General features: G+C 37.9%; 1 protein-coding gene across 6 annotated transcripts in view; it reads right to left on the bottom strand.

Moving 5' to 3' along the window:
• Nucleotides 1–18,940, bottom strand: part of GAA (alpha glucosidase) — a 111,462-nt gene that overhangs the window by 60,653 nt on the left and 31,869 nt on the right. For 3 of the 6 annotated variants that reach the window (XM_063456271.1, XM_063456270.1, XM_063456268.1), the window contains exons 2-3: nt 426–835; nt 24–169 (exon numbers count right to left, since the gene is read on the bottom strand). In XM_063456271.1, the coding sequence (XP_063312341.1) occupies nt 24–169; nt 426–812 (533 nt within the window). In that variant the 5' untranslated portion in view covers nt 813–835. Of the gene's footprint in view, nt 1–23; nt 170–425; nt 836–17,201; nt 17,837–18,675; nt 18,829–18,940 lie in introns of those variants that run through there. The other 3 variants (XM_063456266.1, XM_063456267.1, XM_063456269.1) reach the window with 2 other exon arrangements.

Raw genomic sequence — 18,940 nt, 5'->3', positions numbered from 1 at the left:
CACAAACAGAACACTGTACTCACAGAACCTGCCCGTTGCTCATCCTTTTGACGATTAGCCCGAATGGGTCAGCACTGAACTGAACGTCGTACTCCGTTGAGGCTGCCTGCCCGCTGACCTTTGGGGTTGGGATTGGAACTTCGTAGCGTTTGTTGGCTGGATCCTTAATCTACAGATGTGAATAAAAGTAAAGAAATATATATATATATATATATATATATATACACATTTAAAAAGTAATTATGAAGACACAAGGAGTTATTAGATCTTTGATAGGGGCTTGAAAAAGTGCCAAAATTAATGACAGAAGATGCTGGAATGAATACGTGTCACCAACCATATTTTACAGTCTGTAACAAATTAAATGAATACGGATACTGTGCTAAATTACCCATAAGCCAATGCTCCCGTCCTGAGATACTCACAGTAAAGTGGAGCCGGCTCGCAGTCTCAAACATCACATTCAGTTCCAAGGTCATAATGTCATGAGGCATGAAGGTGGCGACAGAGCGGGTGAGGATGGCAGAGTACCCAGTCTCTGTGTGGGTCAGGTTGGACATCTTGTACGAGGGGTAGGTGGGTGGGTAGAAGCACCAGGGTTGGCCAATACCGGGTAAATCGTTTGTAGGAGAGTAGAGGCAGCCCCGAGCTTCACATTGCTCCTTACTCACTACCTTCTCTGGAGCACAGTCAAAGCGACTGTCGGGGGCCACATTGCATTGTGAAGCTGAACACAACACCAGGAGCACACACGTCCATAAAACTCCATTCCTCAACCAAAACTTCTTTCTTACTGAGTCTTCACTCAACATCTTCAGCCAACTGGGGTAGCCTTCTGGAAAAAAACACACAAAACCAACACAAGTTCTTATAATTTTAATTTAAGAGGTTTGATCATTAAAAATGATATGTTTAGTGACGTAAAGCACATTAAAGGGCGCAGTGACTTCTACCTCATCTAAATCACACCAATTAATAAAACATTAAAATAACTTTACATTTTAATGAGATGCTCGGTTTTCTTTTAAATATTTATTAAACATGTAACAAATGGCATCACGCTCCAGTTCATTCATCACAAATAAAGAGGGGAAATGTAAACATTCTATTAAAATTCCTGGTAATCCCTTACACATTGCGTTATTACAATATATATATTAGTATAGCAGTTTTTTTGTTCTTTTCAAATGTGAAGAAAAAAAATGATCTAATTTTAACCTCCTTTGCGTTTTCTTAAATTCACTACAATCCCATCTATCTTACTTCCAGGTGTTCCAGATGAACCTTAACTATAGTTTATGCTCAGTCTGGGCTAAAAATGTGATTACAAACATGGCACCCAAGGTTATTCACTACAGTGAGAATTCAAAGTGAATTTAAAGTTACTTCCAAATGTAAGGCCAGAGCAGTCAAACTAAAAGCACAGCTGATTTAGAGAACTTTTCCTACTCAGTTATTTTGACCTTAAATAAGAAATTCTCTTTCAACTCTCTCGGAATCCTTGGAAATAACCATGCTAATGTAGGTACACAAAATGCAAGCTCAGTGTGCACTTATCGTACTTTTCCTTGTGGTTCGAACCATTTTATCTAAAATATCTCCATGGACAAAGTACTAGGTAGGTACATCATTAAACACGCACCCGGTTCCGCTAATCTCTTTTACTCGCAGATAAACTCCCAGACAGCTTTTTACTCTGGGGGAGATCTTTAAAAAATATCTTTAAAATTCACAATTTTGGAATCAATGAACCTGGATTGCTTCCCAGCCTTGACCCCCCTCCACCCCTCCAGGTTGCATTAAGGATACATGGAGTTAATTCACTAAAAATAGAATTCAAGCGGATTTAAAAATAAATAACACAGCAAAATGTTATGGTAAATTAAATAGTAACATTTAATAAAAATAGCATATTCGGGAAATTCTTCTGTTGAGTTTTGTTTATAGCTTGGTTCGTCTAGGCAGAATATCCCAATTACCGTATTTATTCGAGTATAACGCGCACCCCTAATTTTCGATTAAAAATCGTTATAAAATTTTGTACCGATTTTTTATCTAAAATTAGGGTTGCTCGTTATACTCGAATAAATATTAGCCCAGCAGAAGAGGGAGGGGGTGCTCAGTCAATTAATCTTTTGGAGAGCTGATCATTTTATATGTATTGGGCTGTTTGTTTACTTTGCTTTTTGAAGTAAAAACTTTGTGGAGAGGTCCTAAATAATAAAAAATACTATAGAAATTAGAAATAAATAAATACTATTTTTGTCCCAGTTAAACCTAAGTCACCTACTTGTTTTTACATTCCCAGTATTTTCCTGTACAACATTATCTACAATATTATTCGAAGAAATAGAGATGCTTAACACTGCTATAAACAATATGCCTGCTTAAAAAAGGGATCATAGAAAAAGCCTGAATGCAAGGAAAATAAACCATTTAATACGCTCCGATAATACTTACCAGGACCGCCGGGCAGCAAGCGTTTACTCACCTCCCTGCAGCTCCTCCAGCTCCCCAGTGTAAATCTCGCGAGACCCGCGGCCGTCAGAGCTTGCCGCGGGTCTCGCGAGATTTACACTGGGGAGCTGGAGGAGCTGCAGGGAGGTGAGTAAACGCTTGCTGCCCGCCACCCCAGGACCGCCGGGCTTGTAATGAGCCCGGTGGTCCTGGGAGGTATTATCGAAGCACCCACTCCCCACTCTTATTCGAGTATAACGCGCACCCCTAATTTTAGATTAAAAATCGGTACAAAATTTTGCGCGTTATACTCGAATAAATACGGTAACTGTTTAGTGTAAGTTCCATTCTGCAATATAGGGACTTATTTACATTTATTTAAAATGTTAATTATACAGAGAAATATTAAACAACAGGGTGAGTTTTATAAGTTAGGTGTTTCCCAAAAGATTAATACTACACCCCATTATTGGCACCAAAACAAGAAACAGACTTTGTAATTAAACATAGATCATGACGGCAGATAAGAACCATTCGGCCCATCTAGTCCACCCAATATTTCAAAATACTTTTAATTAGTCCCTGGCCTTATCTTAAGTCTAGGATAGCCTTATGCCTATCCCATGCATGCTTAACCCCTTAAGGACCAAACTTCTGGAATAAAAGGGAATCATGACATGTCACACATGTCATGTGTCCTTAAGGGGTTAAACTCCCTAACGGTGTTAACATCTACCACTTCAGCTGGAAGGCTATTCCATGCATCCACTACCCTCTCAGTAAAGTAATACTTCCTGATATTTTTAAACCTTTGCCCCTCTAATTTAAGACTATGTCCTCTTGTTGTGGTAGTTTTTCTTCTTTTAAATATAGTCTCCTCCTTTACTGTGTTGATTCCCTTTATGTATTTAAATGTTTCTATCATATCCCCCCTGTCTCGTCTTTCCTCCAAGCTATACATGTTAAGATCCTTTAACCTTTCCTGGTAAGTTTTATCCTGCAATCCATGAACCAGTTTAGTAGCCCTTCTCTGAACTCTCTCTAAGGTATCAATATCCTTCTGAAGATACGGTCTCCAGTACTGCGTACAATACTCCAAGTGAGGTCTCACCAGTGTTCTGTACAATGGCATGAGCACTTCCCTCTTTCTACTGCTAATACCTCTCCCTATACAACCAAGCATTCTGCTAGCATTTCCTGCTGCTCTATTACATTGTCTGCCTACCTTTAAGTCATCAGAAATAATCACCCCTAAATCCCTTTCCTCAGATGTTGAGGTTAGTAGGGTATCAAATATTCTGTACTCTGCCCTTGGGTTTTTACGTCCAAGATGTATTATCTTGTACTTATCCACATTAAATGTCAGTTGCCACCGCTCTGACCATTTTTCAATTTTTTCTAAATCATTTGCCATTTGGCTTATCCCTCCTGGAACATCAACCCTGTTGCAAATTTTAGTATCGTCAGCAAAAAGACATACCTTACCATCAAGACAATATCACTAATAAAAATATAAAAGAGAATGGGTCCAAGTACAGATCCCTGAGGTAGCCCACTGGTAACTCGACCTTGCTTCGAATATACTCCGTTAACTACAACCCTCTGTTGCCTGTCATTTAGCCACTGCCTTACTCATTTAACAATATTGGAATCCAAACTTAAAGATTGCAGTTTATTGATAATCCTTCTATGTGCAACAGTGTCAAAAGCCTTACTGAAATCTGGGTAAGCAATGTCTACTGCACCACCCTGATCTATAATTTTAGTGACCCAATCAAAAAAATCAATAAGATTAGTTTGGCATGATCTCCCTGAAGTAAACCCATGTTGTCTCTGATCTTGAAATCCATGTGATTTTAGATGTTCAACAATCCTATCCCTTAACATGGTTTCCATCACTTTCCCCACTACTGAAGTAAGGCTTACTGGCCTATAGTTGCCCGACTCCTCCCTACTACCTTTCTTGACAATGGGCACAACATTCGCTAACTTCCAATCTTCTGGGACTACTCCTGTTAACAATGATTGGTTAAATAAATCTGTTAGTGGTTTTGCTAGTACACCACTAAGTTCTTTTAATAACTTTGGGTGTATCGCATCAGGCCCCATCGACTTGTCTTTACTTTTGACAGTTGAAATAGAACCTCTCCCTCTGTAAACTCACGTAACAAATGGCTGATTTGTCCCTTTTCCTAACTGAGGCCCCTTTCCTTCATTTTCATCTGTAAATACTGAACACAAATATTAATTGAGGCAGTCAGCTAGACCTTTATTCTCTTCTACATACATTCTAGGCATGTGCATGGGGAACATTTTCGGTTCGGCATTCCGAAATGTTAGTAGATTATCTAACTCTTCTAATTGTCCTGGGGGCCTATAAATCACACCTACACGAGTTACTGTGTGATTACCGAATTCTAACGTAACCCAAATGGACTCTATGTTAGCCTCACTAACTTTTATTAGGCTAGATTTTATGCTATCCTTCACATACAGGACCAGCCCTCCCCCTTTCTTGCCTTCCCTGTCTTTTCTTTATAAAGAGTACCCTGGTATTGCTATGTCCCAGTCATTTTTCTCATTATACAATGTCTCAGTAACAGCGACTAAATCTACACTATCAGTTGCCATTATTGCCATAAGTTCATGGATCTTATTCCCTAAACTGCGAGCATTTGTAAACATGACTCTAAGCTTATCATTTTTTCACACACTTGCTACAGGCACCTTCTGTCCTTGTTTTGGGGGGCAATTGGATTGATGCTTTATCACCCTTTTGCCCCCCCCCCCTCCTAGTTTAAATACATCCTAGCAAAACCTCTGAACTGCTCGCTGAGATAATTTGTTCCCTTTTGAGAAAGATGCAAACCATATTTTTTGTACAGTTTTTTTTCCATTCCAAACAGAGCTACCATGAGAAATAAAGCCAAATCCTTGCTCCCGACACCATTCACCAAGCCACAAGTTAAAAGTCCGTAATACGCATCCACCTGTCGCTCTGAGTGTTATGCACAGGCAGAACTTCAGAGAATGACAGTGTGGAAACAACCTGCCGTATATCATTGGCAAAAACACTAAAAACGTCCTTAACCTCTGAAGCCTCATTACAAGCCAAGTCATTTGTCCCTAGATGGACAAGTACATCCAATTCCCCTTCCTGCTTTGCTCGCTTAACAATATTACAGATACGTCTCCGGTCTCTGTGAGCAGTAGCTCCGGGAAGGCATCTCACAAGACCACCATTGTCCAGCTCCACACCTCTTATGATAGAATCCCCCCACAACAACTGCTTTCTATCAGGCCTCACCATTAGGAAACGAAACTGAGCTGTGCTAATTTCTATTTTCTCTAATTTCCTCTATTTTATTCCTTCCTTTTGTTTTTGCTTTCTGTACGGCGAACCAAACCTTTGCATGAAAGTAGGAATTACATACAACATGCAGGCAGCTGGCTCGACTGATAGAATTCTTCAGCTTCATTAGTTAACTCTTTAGATATTATAAGATCTTATTAACCCTCTGTACTCCAAGAGCTAGAGTTCTTTCTCTTATGTTAAAAGCATATTTAATTTTTGTTTTGCCCCGTTTCCCCACGTTTTTGTTATCCCCTTATGTTAATAAACAAATTATGTTCATGTTTAAAATGGCAAAACTTTAAATAAAAGAATTTGAAAAGAAAAAAAATATATAATATTTAACACATAAAAAGATTACTTGTTTTTGTTTTAGTAGGGGTTATCGCCCCTAGCTGTTCAGGAAAAATGTGAGCGATCAGAATTATTACGGTGAACCTTGACTGTTTGTATAAATGTATAAGCACACCTACTGATTGTACGCTATACATTTTGTACTGTACCTTCTACAATGCATGTTTATGTACGGCCATGGCTAGATCATTTTATTTTATTTAAAAAAATGCAAAATTACATTAAACGAAAATGGATTTATTGTACAATAGAAGTTCTCGACTCAACAACTAACAATCAAATCTATTTTATTTTGCCTCATTGGCCTCTTATTGCTAACAAAACTACCAGTCTAGAAGAAAAGAAGTAAAAATAGATAAACTCGTTTTAAAAAGTCAGGCAAAATATCCGTGCAACATTCAATCTTACTTTGTAAACTATTTAAATATTTAAACAGTATATCAGTGAATATAAAATAGAAAGATCTGATGGTACAATCAGTTCTTTTTCAAATTGTTCACATTACAAAATATCTGAGAAATTAATGTAATGTCAGATACTTAGAGAATGATGCTTACCACCTGCCAAACGAGCTCCAATACCCTCGATCCCTAAACCAGTGCCTTTAAATTACAGAAAGTCATGTGACAGTAAAAAGTAGAACTCCCAACATTCCAGATAGGCAAAGGAGGATACTTTGTATTTTGGAATGTAGCTGGAGGTGTGATCATGGGAGGGACTGGTTCCTGGGTTTTTCCAAGTGACCATTACTGAGTTCTCTATTTCTTTTGTAATACAAAACACTAATTAATTAAACACAATTAAATTAATTAAACACAAATTAATTAGCAAGAGTTTATATTTGGCTATTTTCAGTGCCATTGCTATGGAGCACTAGGCTATATTATAGGACCAGATGTATTTGGACACCTGATCAGCAAACATTTTTCTCCCAGAATCCCAAGCACTAATATGAATTTGGCTCCCAATTTTATACCGTTAGAGTCTCTATCCATCTTGGAAATCCTGCTATATGAGTTTCGGTCCAATCAGCAGCAGGAAACGTAATGAGGTCAGACATCTAGATCTGGCTCACGGTCAGCATTACAAAAAAAGGGGCAGCTAAAGTCACCTAGTCCATTTAATCTCAATGAGGTGGACTTGGAGCAGTCCCCCTTGTCCTTATAACTCTGTAATGTAAAACATTTAAGTAAATCTTAGCCACATCACACAGAAGCCCATCGGAGAGGGAGAAGCACAGAATGCGCGTGGCACTTGTCGTGAATGAGTAGCAACTCCCCAACGCTCCTCTATGAAAAGCCTTGGATTGGACCATCGTAGAAAAGGCCATGCTTCCTCGGTGACACAGCGGGAGGCAGGTAGGTGAGCAGAGCTGTAGGAGTGTCTATGCTGGAAAAAGGTACGTAAAACATTTATTATTTTTTTAAATTAGTTTATCCATTTTGATTTCCTTTCTTCTAGATTGGTAGTTTAGTTAACAATAAATTGCCAATAAGGTTGCATCTAATAGATTTGATGGCTAGTTGTTGAGGCTAGAACATCTATACTACAGTTAAATACATTTCTTTCAATGTAATTTTCCATTTTTTAAAACAACAAAAAAAATGATTTAGCCATGGCTGTACAAAAGCATACATTGAGGCTAATGAGATAGCTCAGTGGGCTAATGCATCATCAGTAGAATCTGTTTAACTCGTGAGGCTAGCAGGTTCAGTCAATCCAGCAGGTTGATTAAACCCTTCATCCTTGCGAGGTAGATTTAATTGGGTTAAGAAACAGTAACATCCCCAGGACATACTTGGAAACCAGAGAATATCTGAATATACCTCCTAGTTAAATACTTTGCTATTATTGTAGAAGTTACAGTACAATATGTATAGGGCACACTCAGTAGGTGTGCTTATAAAATGTATTGTATAGGAAGTCATGAATCGGAATTCTCCTGTTTTTCCAGAGCGTGAAAATCTTTTTATGTGTTAAATATTATGTTGTTTTCCAAATTCTTTTATTTAAAGTTTGTAAATTTTAAACATAAACATAATGTGTTTAATAAACGTAATGAGGTAACAGTAATGATGGTGAAATGAAATGTTATGGTTTTTAACATAGTGGAAATCATTGCAGACGTGTTTTTTTCTAACACACACATCAGTAGTCCTTACAAAAAATAAAAATAAATCATTTAATATACATTTTTATTTTGCAAAAGAAAAAAAATGAAAAGTAGGAATGATGCTGCACCGCTGCCCCAGTCTCCACTGCCTGTAATATTCCTGGGGCAAAAAAAAAAGCTATTTATTTTTGAGAATGTGCCCTGTTTATGAAAGAAATAGATTACACAGACAGATTGAGTTTTTTGCTTGATAAACACCTTATTGAACAACGTTGACATTAGGACAGATTAACCTTTAAACAAGCTGGGCAATAGATTATCCGTTTCACGCATTACACTAAATATTAATGTATGTTTTCACGTGCAGGGCCATAACTTATTAAAATGAACAGCTTATCACATTTCTTTCGCTTAGCGTGCATTCAAAAAATAACAGCAGGTGGACTTCAAACCTCCGAGACTGAAATGGTTAAAAAGAAAGTCATTCATTAAAAAGTGTGTCCTTATAGAAAGGTCAGGGTGTGGATATCAAGAGATGCCAGCTTTTGGGATGTGGGCATACTTAGCATTATGCCACCTGCTCTACCCAAAGCAGAATGGGGACAATTATCACTTGAGATGCCACCCTAATCGCCACCTGTAAAGGTTACATTGGCTGGCTGGAGCAATGAATCTGGAAAACCCAGGTTCAAATGCCAGTCAGATCACCTTAGCAGTAAGTGTCCCTGGGCAAGAGATCAATATAACAATATATACCCTCCTACCTCAAATCCTCATGTTTAGACATTTTTAATAATGTGGGATGAATCACCTTCGAAATTGCATCTCATTTTAGTATTTCAGGTTATACTGCATATGTGCATGATTTAATATTGCTTATAATATCTTTTTTTTTCTCTAAATTTTATTTTGAGTTTCATAATAAATTACATCACACAAAGTAAAAAACATTCGCCATAAAATATTTGATCGGTTATCGATTATCTAATTACAAAAAAATGTAATGGCAAGAGTGACATCATATACAATTGGGGGTGGTCTGTCCTCCTTTGTTAATTATATTAACCACAATGATTATAACCTTCATTTTACCTCTTCCATACATGCAACACAGATTGATTTTCTTGATCTAACTCTGTATGTGGAAAAAGGTCAATTACATCCGAAAACCTTTTTTCTAGCCAACTGACTGCAATAATGCCATTAATAGCAAGAGCTTACACCATCCTTTGTGGCTAGATAATGTTTTTGTTCTGACCTAAGAATGTTTGATGAACAATCAAAGCTAATAAAAACTGGGTACATTAACAAGGGTTATAATTACAAAACAAAAACATAACTGGGTGGGTGGTGAAATAGATGATAATTAATAAATAATTAGTGCAGGCAAGCCACTGTCATGAGGTCACTCCCAAACCTCTATAACTAGAAACAACAAGAATCCTGAATGTGTATCAGAAAAAACAGGGCGCCACAATCACATAGGAGAAGGAAAAAATATGTCTGGACTAGATTCCCATATATAGAAAAGACAATCAATGAAATTTAAACATCCACTTTATTAAGAGTAAAAATAAAATTAAGCAATAGCACACAATAGTGCAAATTCGCAAAAAAAAATTTATATAATAAAAATAACCTATACATAGCACAAATAACAGTATACTAGTAGACCAAAAAAAGACTGCTGTACCAAAAATGTAGGGCTCTTGTGACTGCTCAACGCGTTTCGTCGCGATCCGACTTCCTCAGAAGCTCCTAATTAAGCGAGGATTGGATCATAAGAGGAAAATTCTTTGTACGTAAATGAATTTTATCCTTCAATCTCCAGTGAGTTTCGTGTATACATCCTATTGAAGCCTTTACCTTTTTTAACCAATCTAAAAGCATGCTCCTCTTCGGAAATGAATTAAGGGCTTGGGTATTGATTGTATAAAAGATGGATGAATTATTCGCTCGCTATATGGTAAAAGTAGGCAGCAGTAACCAATACAAGGAACCCCAACCTTGTAGGAAAGTAACGTGAAAAAAAAGGAAGGAGGAAACCGCGCCCTAGATATAAAGAAATATACAAACATACAAAGTGTATACGTACACAATGGTAGGAGTAATGGTCTCTGTTATAATATAACCTCAAAGAGAGAAAAAACACATACAAAATAATAGTGTAGTATATCAAATATAGTGGATATGTGAATGAGTAATTAAGATATTTTTCACTCACATTTCACAGAGCTGACTAGGAGCTCTGCCGTTAGTGCGCGTGGACGGAAGAATCCCCGTCTTAGGATATAGATGGAGCAGTATGAGTCTTGACCGTCTCAGATGGAGTGATATATGGAAAAACAGAAAATTCCAAATAGTGCAGTATATACTGGTAAGATGAGTGAATAAAAGTTGTAAAAATTCGGTACTCACATTTACTAGAGCAGAACTTGCTCTAGTTTTTATAGCGTAGGTGGTATAGTCCCCACCAAGAAGCCGGGAATATGTGAAGAAACCGAAATTAGCATATGGTGCAGTATGTTCTGGTAAAATCAATAAAATAAAAGAATAAAAATTCAGTACTCACATGTACTAGAGCAGAACTTGCTCTAGTATCTATAGCGTAGGTGGTATAGTTCCCACCAAGGAGCAGGATGATAATCAGGAAGCAAAAATTAAAATTAAAATATAGATATATATATATATAAGAAAAAATTATTATACAAAAAATAAATAAAATAGATAAAATAAATGAAAGTACTATGTTAAAAGTCTTTCCAAAGTCCACTTTACGCGTTTCACCTGTCAAAGGCTTCTTCAGAAGAACAGAAGACGACACTTCTGAAGAAGCCTTTGACAGGTGAAACGCGTAAAGTGGACTTTGGAAAGACTTTTAATATAGTACTTTCATTTATTTTATCTATTTTTTGTATAATAAATTTTTATTATATATATATATATATATATATATATATTTGAATTTTATTTTTTGCTTCCTGATTATCATCCTGCTCCTTGGTGGGGACTATACCACCTACGCTATAGATACTAGAGCAAGTTCTGCTCTAGTACATGTGAGTACTGAATTTTTATTCTTTTATTTTATTGATTTTACCAGAACATACTGCACCATATGCTATTTTCTGTTTCTTCACATATACCCGGCTCCTTGGTGGGGACTATACCACCTACGCTATAAAAACTAGAGCTCTAAAAACTAGTTCTGCTCTAGTAAATGTGAGTACCGAATTTTTACAACTTTTATTCATTCATCTTACCAGTATATACTGCACAATTTGGAATTTTCTGTTTTTCCATATATCACTCCATCTGAGACGGTCAAGACTCATACTGCTCCATCTATATCCTAAGACGGGGATTGTTCCGTCCACGCGCACTAACGGCAGAGCTCCTAGTCAGCTCTGTGAAATGTGAGTGAAAAATATCTTACTCATTCACATATCCACTATATTTGATATACTACACTATTATTTTGTATGTGTTTTTTTTCTCTTTGAGGTTATATTATAACAGAGACCATTACTCCTACCATTGTGTACGTATACACTTTGTATATTTGTATATTTCTGTATATCTAGGGCGCGGTTTCCTCCTTCCTTCTTGGGTATTGATTGATTGATTGAGACCAGCCTAAACATTAACCATCAAAAAATTACCGGTAAACGCAAGCGCTCTCCAACCACACTTTCATCCATGGTCCCAGAACTGTACATAAAAAAAAAAAAAAAACACATATAAAAAACATAAAACGAATCCCAACCATTAATTGGGACACTTATAGGGACACTTCATCCACCTCATAAAATCTATGAGGTAAGGGTGTGGAGATACAATCTGAGCACTCGTATTAGTTTCAAAGGCACGACATTCTTTATATTAGAGACAAATTTGTACAAAAAAAAATAAAAATGTCCTTTCTTTCTAGCCATTTAGTAATCAACATTACCTTAATGTTACTAAAACCTAAAATAATATTCTCGTTTTTACCCATTAAAACTTTAGTGACAGTTCTTAACGTCCAACTGTGTCTTATTCTTTATATATCTATAACCCTTTCCCCCTTTATTTATCCATTCTAACTCTAGCTTGTCATTCTTATTGGTGTATTTTTATACTGTAGATTGATTGACCTGAAATGATATGAAGTGAAACCTAGAATTAAAATTGTGCAATTCATATACATTTTTCATTGTATCCTACTTGAGTTTATTATTTTTCTTATATAGTGCAATGATCTCAATCTCTCAACTTTGTGACTTTCCTTTACACCCATTAGTGATTTTATTTCTTTTCCACCTGGTTACTTTCTCCTCCCCCCCCCCCTTTAATCATATCCCGCTTATATGTGCTATATACTAGTTAATCAATGCTCTAAACGGAGGACTTCCCCGATATCTATATGTCTAATTTCTACAAGTACCCTTCTTTTTCCTCTTCTGTGTGCTTTTGCTCCTTTTACTACCTTTCCCTCCTACTTCTTATCGAGCCACGTGACATTGTGACTAAACTTCTAAGTACAATAAACATAACCAATAATCCTCTAAAAGAAAAGGGGAGGATAAAATAAAAAAAATTTAATTAAAAAAAAAAAAAAGGTCCTTTCTCGTTTGTCTTCCTTCGCCGTGCCTCTTTATTTTATGTGTTGACTTCTCCCAGGTTCTTGGATTTAAGCCACTGATAGGTTGAGTCTGAATCTGCCATGATGTAAGATATAGCTTCATAGAAAATAATGAGTTTAGTTGGCAAACCCCATTTATAGCAGATAGTGTTGTCCCTTGAGATTTTTGTATAGGGCACAAACAATCTTCTTTTCGCTCTTGTGTAGTAGGAAAAAATCTGAAAATATTTTGATTCTATAAAAGGGGTCCTCCAGTTGCGCTGTTCTTGATAGTTTTAATACTCGTTCCTTTGTTTTAGATGATGTGCAGCATCTCTTGGAGAGTGTTCCGGCATTTGTCGTGTTCTCATAGTTCTATGACATCTTTCCCGTATCGCTGAGTTGGCGGAGTTCTCAATTCCTAATTTTTTAAGAAATTATAAGACAAATTCTTCTAGTTTGTCATTAGTGATTTGTCCCGTTATGTCTCTAAGCCTTAAATTGTTACGTTTGGCTCTGTACTCGGCATCCGCCAGTTTTTGTTCTATTTCTTTTATGAGTTTTTTCTGAATCTTTTGACCCTTTTGATCAAGATCTTGTTGAAATGATAGCGCTTTAATTTTTTCCTTCGGTTAATTTAACTCTGGTGCCTAATAATAGAAAATCTTTTTTAAATTCCATCATATTGTGCTGGATTTCAGATTTAATCTTCTCTAGTTGAATCTCAAAACAAGTATTTAAATATTCTTGTAATGAGGGTGTTATTTCTTCAATCATGGTCGTTTTGGTGATTTCCACCGCCAGATCTTTCGCCATAGGCTCAGTATCATCTTGCGGTTCTGATTCTGCCCTACTAGATTGTGGAGAGAAAAAGGATAGCCGTTTTTCCGTTTTATTATCAGACTTTTTTTCTTTCTTATTAATGGCTTGCTTGGTATCTAAAAAAATTTTTCGATGCCATTGTACATTTTGGAAACAAAAGGGAATAAAAAGGAAAAAGACGGAAGAAAAGATAACTGGAGTGTGTGGCAGTCCCAAAAAAAAAAAAAAAAGTTGTCTTTCCCTTGTTTCCCGGAGTTTATTACAGATGTTGTGATTTAAGGAGTGGCCAATGCGGTTTCTTTAAGAGGGCTTATTCACTTAGCTATTTTATCCTTTTTATTTTGAGTGTCTCTCTATTTATGCTGATTTATTTGAAACAAATCAAATTTCTTCCTTAAATATTTCTCTTTCACCCAGCAAGAATTTCCAAACACAAAAAGCAAAAAGCAAAAAAAAAAAAAATTTGGTTTCTCTGTTTCTGTATCAATTTAGAGTCTCTGTAAATGCGTGCTGTAAGATATGGTTGGAGATTGCACCAAAGCCAGGCTTAGTTTGGCACTAAATCAAATCTTTACAGGACACCATATTCTTGGGGTCAAGGTACTAAATTAATGAAAGAAATCAGTAGCCCACCAACAAGTCACTTTTTCTGTGTAACAAATTTATGGCTTAACCAAGGGCCTGTGTTTCCAGTTGGTTTTGAACACTTCCCACAGTGGGTCTCTATGGACCTTATTTCAGCTTATTACATTCTTAACGGCCTAATCCCACACCATAATGCTGCCTCCACTCACAGTCACCGACGGACCGGATTTCACAATCCGTGACTCAGTTGCCTCTGTCTGTTCCTCCCTCTCCCTGTATCGCTTTCTGTACAAGTCAAGCCGTCTCTGTGTAATCAGCTCGCAGTCCTGACCCTCATTCTCATTCAGCTTTCGCTCACTGTGGTGTATGCAGAGTCCCTCGCTTGCATTCAATGTGCCTTCACATTAATGGTGCTGACTTCAGCTCATCGCTCTCGGCTCTCCACACCAAAACCACCACATAGGCACGCCCTACATCATCCCTCCGCCGATTGTAATATCTTTTTATTGTATCAGTATTGTATAACATTACATTAATTCTGGATCATGTAAACGAGGACTGAGCTGGAAGAAGAGATTCCAGGGCTCATGCCTGATTACTAGGGGGTCCAGGATACCCCTGCATTCTCTAAATAAGCCTCCCTTTGTACAGGATTGGAGAAGCAGAATGGGAGCGTTACCTCACTTGGTCACATTAACCATCACTCTGCTACACATGGGCGAATGGAGTAGTTGGGCCCGTGGGATCAGATGTTCATTTTCTGAAACATTTTCATGGTCAAGGAGCAAAAGAACCCATAGATGAGTCCCAACAATGGGAGCGCTCAGTCAAATGTAAAGTACAAACCCATTACTCAAGGTCAGATGAATGCTGAAATGGTCCTTCTTCAATCCACCTTGGCAATCGTCCCCCGTCCATTCAACCTTGAAAATGCCTTACTCTTAGTACTGCACATTTATCGGAGCCATCTTCTCACCGATAATGGTCTTTGCAGTTGACTGCTAATCTTTTTAACTTTACCTCATTCGTACAGAATTTTCCCTTCATCACCCCCAGCATTCTGAGCTTTATCCCCTGATCTGCTATTTCCTACTTTCAGCTCGACACACTTCAGCCAAAAATTAAATTTCCCTTTGTGTACACATTTATCCGCCCCAGACCAGAATAATCTCCCCACTTTTATTGCTGGCTGCCATTGCAGTCTCCACCACAGCCCAAAATTCTCCCCATGACCTTGACTTCTACCTGGTCCTTGAACTGGCCATTTACTAATTTAGCCTGATCACACCCGATTTTTATCTTTACGGTTCCCCTTGTTTAAATAAGGACACGAGGCACAAATAGTCCAAAAATAACAAACTTTTATTTGTAAAACCGTTTCCATTAAGAAATACAATCAGGTGTATGGATCGTACAGAAAGGTTTTGTTCCCTATTGAGAACTCAACAAGTAACAGTTTGAGCAGTTAGTCAGCGACCAACATTAACTTATTCTGGGAGCATGAATATAGTAATACATGGAATCTGAGAGAATGAGTTACGAAATCACGGATTGTGTATTTCTTGGCAATCAGATTAAAGGGGAACGGTCACTGCACATGATTTTAATCATACTTACATATCCCCTTAAATTAACAAATATATAGTGAGGTCTCAAAAAAAACAAATCAAAACATTAAAAAAAACAAAAAACACATTCATACGTTTTTATCCTGCATCTCCTCCATCTTAGCTGCTTGTCAATCACGGTTATTAGTCCTTTGTAGCTGGCAGTTAGCGTAGATAGAGCAGACAGGGAGAGGAGACATGAAACAATCCATTTCTCCTCATTTGCAATGTGTGCCCTGGTTGTGCCAGGAGTTCCAAAGAATAGCATCTAACATTTCATAAATTAAACAGGACAGTTTCTTATCCTTAATGGATTTCCTGCGTGGGCCATGGCTGTTTGTCTGCAAACAGATTTTGTGAGGCGACATGACACCACGTGGCTTATCTCACTATAAATAGAGAAATAAAAATGACATTTATGGGAAAGTGTCTTTTTTACATAGCTCTTTCGTGTATTATTTTTCACACGTCTCCATGGCCGACATTAATCTTGATTCTAATGACTATAGTGTCCCAACTTTAGCGTGTGGACTAACATTCTGTTCCAGTGTAGCACGACTACCATAAATTCAACTCAACTGCACTCGCCCCAGACATGACTTCCCCCACAATTTTAATTTGTACTATAAACCTATTATGATTAAACATTTTCAATTTACCAAACAGAAAGGTTGGGCAATACTAGACCTTGAAGACCACAGGCCTGGATTTCTGAATAATAATCAATGGACTATACACTGCAGGATCAACCAAAATAATCAAAATTGATTAGGAAAACCTAAATAAGGTTTTAAAATGGAGAAACCGATCAGAACATCGGATAACCAAAGTCACTTCTCTTTCTTTGTCTTGGATTTAAAGATGGCTTTGCTTCTAAACAAATGTCCAGCTAATTGCAAGGTTGTAACACAACTCATTTAGGTAGGTAGTAACACAACATGATTTCACTGACTGTCTCAAACATGGATTCGACCGCCTGACACTCACCTCATCCTGTTTTATAAACTTTACAGTTTGTTTTAGAACCAGTGCAGAGATTATTTTTAAACTATATAAGTGAAGGCACGTCTGCTGTCTTATGGGACACGAAGCTCACTCCCAAGCCTGGGACATTAGGCCATGCAGGTTCACACTGATTAAAGTCCCCATTCCAGGGACTTTTGCTTTAGTTGATATAGTAGATATATTGCCCATTTGCAGATCAGGAGCAAAGCCAGCCGCAGCAGACTAGAATACAAGTAAGATTTTACTATATTTGGGGGGTCAAGGATGGGCTAGATGGTGGTTTTAATGTTATAGAGCCAGGAATACCTGTTTGTGTTCCTTTAATTAGTAGAATGTGGGAGCAAATACCTCTTGCTCTGATAGATATATAAGCAGTGTGCTGTGCACCTGACAAACAGAACCAGTTTATTCACTCTTGATAAAGCAGTCCAGCTCATTCGTTCTGTATAACATGTTCTTCCAAGTCGAGACGTGTCCAAAATGTCAGCTTTGTTTTTATTCTTGAAGATCTGTCTTTTCAAGTTTGTCCTCAAAGATACAACAAAAACTCAAACGCCAGCAATGTCCACACAGTTGGTAGATCAGTAAAAATGGGAAGCATTAAATACAATTTAATATCATGAAGGTAAACTAAAACCATACAGAGCTCACGAAAATAGATTACTAATTAAGGGGTGAATGTAAGACACTTTGGATCAAACGGTAATGTAAAATGTTACAGTGACGATCTGCTCGCATGTGCACAGCATGCTCAAATTATTTTTTTTTAAATGATACCTTCAGAATCCCAGTAATTTCTTCACCCCAGCAAATGTCATTCATTAAGCCTAGCTTTTCATATTAAATGGAACAGATTTCCAGAGGCAATCAATTTCTCATGACCACTTAATCACAAATGACTGTCCTACTGGCAAAGAAAGATGCCCGATTACCAGAAGCTGGAAGACAAAGAAATGAGAAGGTATTAAAGCAGAAATTATACAATCTGGGAGGTGCAGCAGTAATCATATACTCCAGACAGAATGTTACAACCAGCAATGGAGTGAGGAGGAGACGGAGGGACAGATTGAACAGACAGTAGGAGATGGAGAGCATAGACAGGCAGACAGGAGGAGACAGAGGGACAGATTGGACAAACAGGAGAAGACGGAGGGTCAGATTGGACAGAAAGCAGGAGATGGATAGCATATACAGACAGACAGGAGGAGACAGAGGGACAGTTTGGACAAACAGGAGAAGACGGAGGGTCAGATTGGACAGACAGCAGGAGATGGATAGCATATACAGACAGGAGGAGACAGAGGGACAGATTGGACAAACAGGAGAAGACGGAGGGTCAGATTGGACAGACAGCAGGAGATGGATAGCATATACAGACAGACAGGAGGAGACAGAGGGACAGATTGGACAAACAGGAGAAGACGGAGTGGCAGATTGGACAGACAGCAGGAGATGGATAGCATATACAGACAGACAGGAGGAGACAGAGGGACAGATTGGACAAACAGGAGAAGACGGAGTGGCAGATTGGACAGACAGCAGGAGATGGATAGCATATACAGACAGACAGGAGGAGACAGATTGGACAAACAGGAGAAGACCAAGGGACAGATTGCACAGACAAAAAGACAGGAGGAGATGTATAGCGCAGACAGATAGACAGGAGGAGACAGAGGGACAGATTGGACAGACAGACAGGAGCAGTAGACTCCACAGATACTAAGAAAGAAGTCACACATAACTGGGTCATTTGTCTCCAATTGACTGTAGAAATTACCTTGGAGTCCAGGCTGTAGGAAAAATTATCGGAGGGCTCCCCATTTACTAGAACTTTATTTGGCGGATTGGCTACCCCATATATTATAACATACCCCAGCATCAGGGTGTCTGCCTCGCTGTTTATTTGGATCACCTCACTCAAAAGAACATTCTGTGACAAAAGAAAAGGAAGGTCATCTTACTTCGTAAATTCAGGTAAATTCACCTCTCAGCTGTGATCACTCAAGCAATTATTATTGGATTTTTGGGAATGTGCCATTTCT

The sequence above is a fragment of the Pelobates fuscus genome, chromosome 5 (assembly GCF_036172605.1).
Source record: "Pelobates fuscus isolate aPelFus1 chromosome 5, aPelFus1.pri, whole genome shotgun sequence".
Taxonomy (NCBI): domain Eukaryota; kingdom Metazoa; phylum Chordata; class Amphibia; order Anura; family Pelobatidae; genus Pelobates; species Pelobates fuscus.
This window is presented reverse-complemented; position numbering and strand designations above follow the sequence as displayed.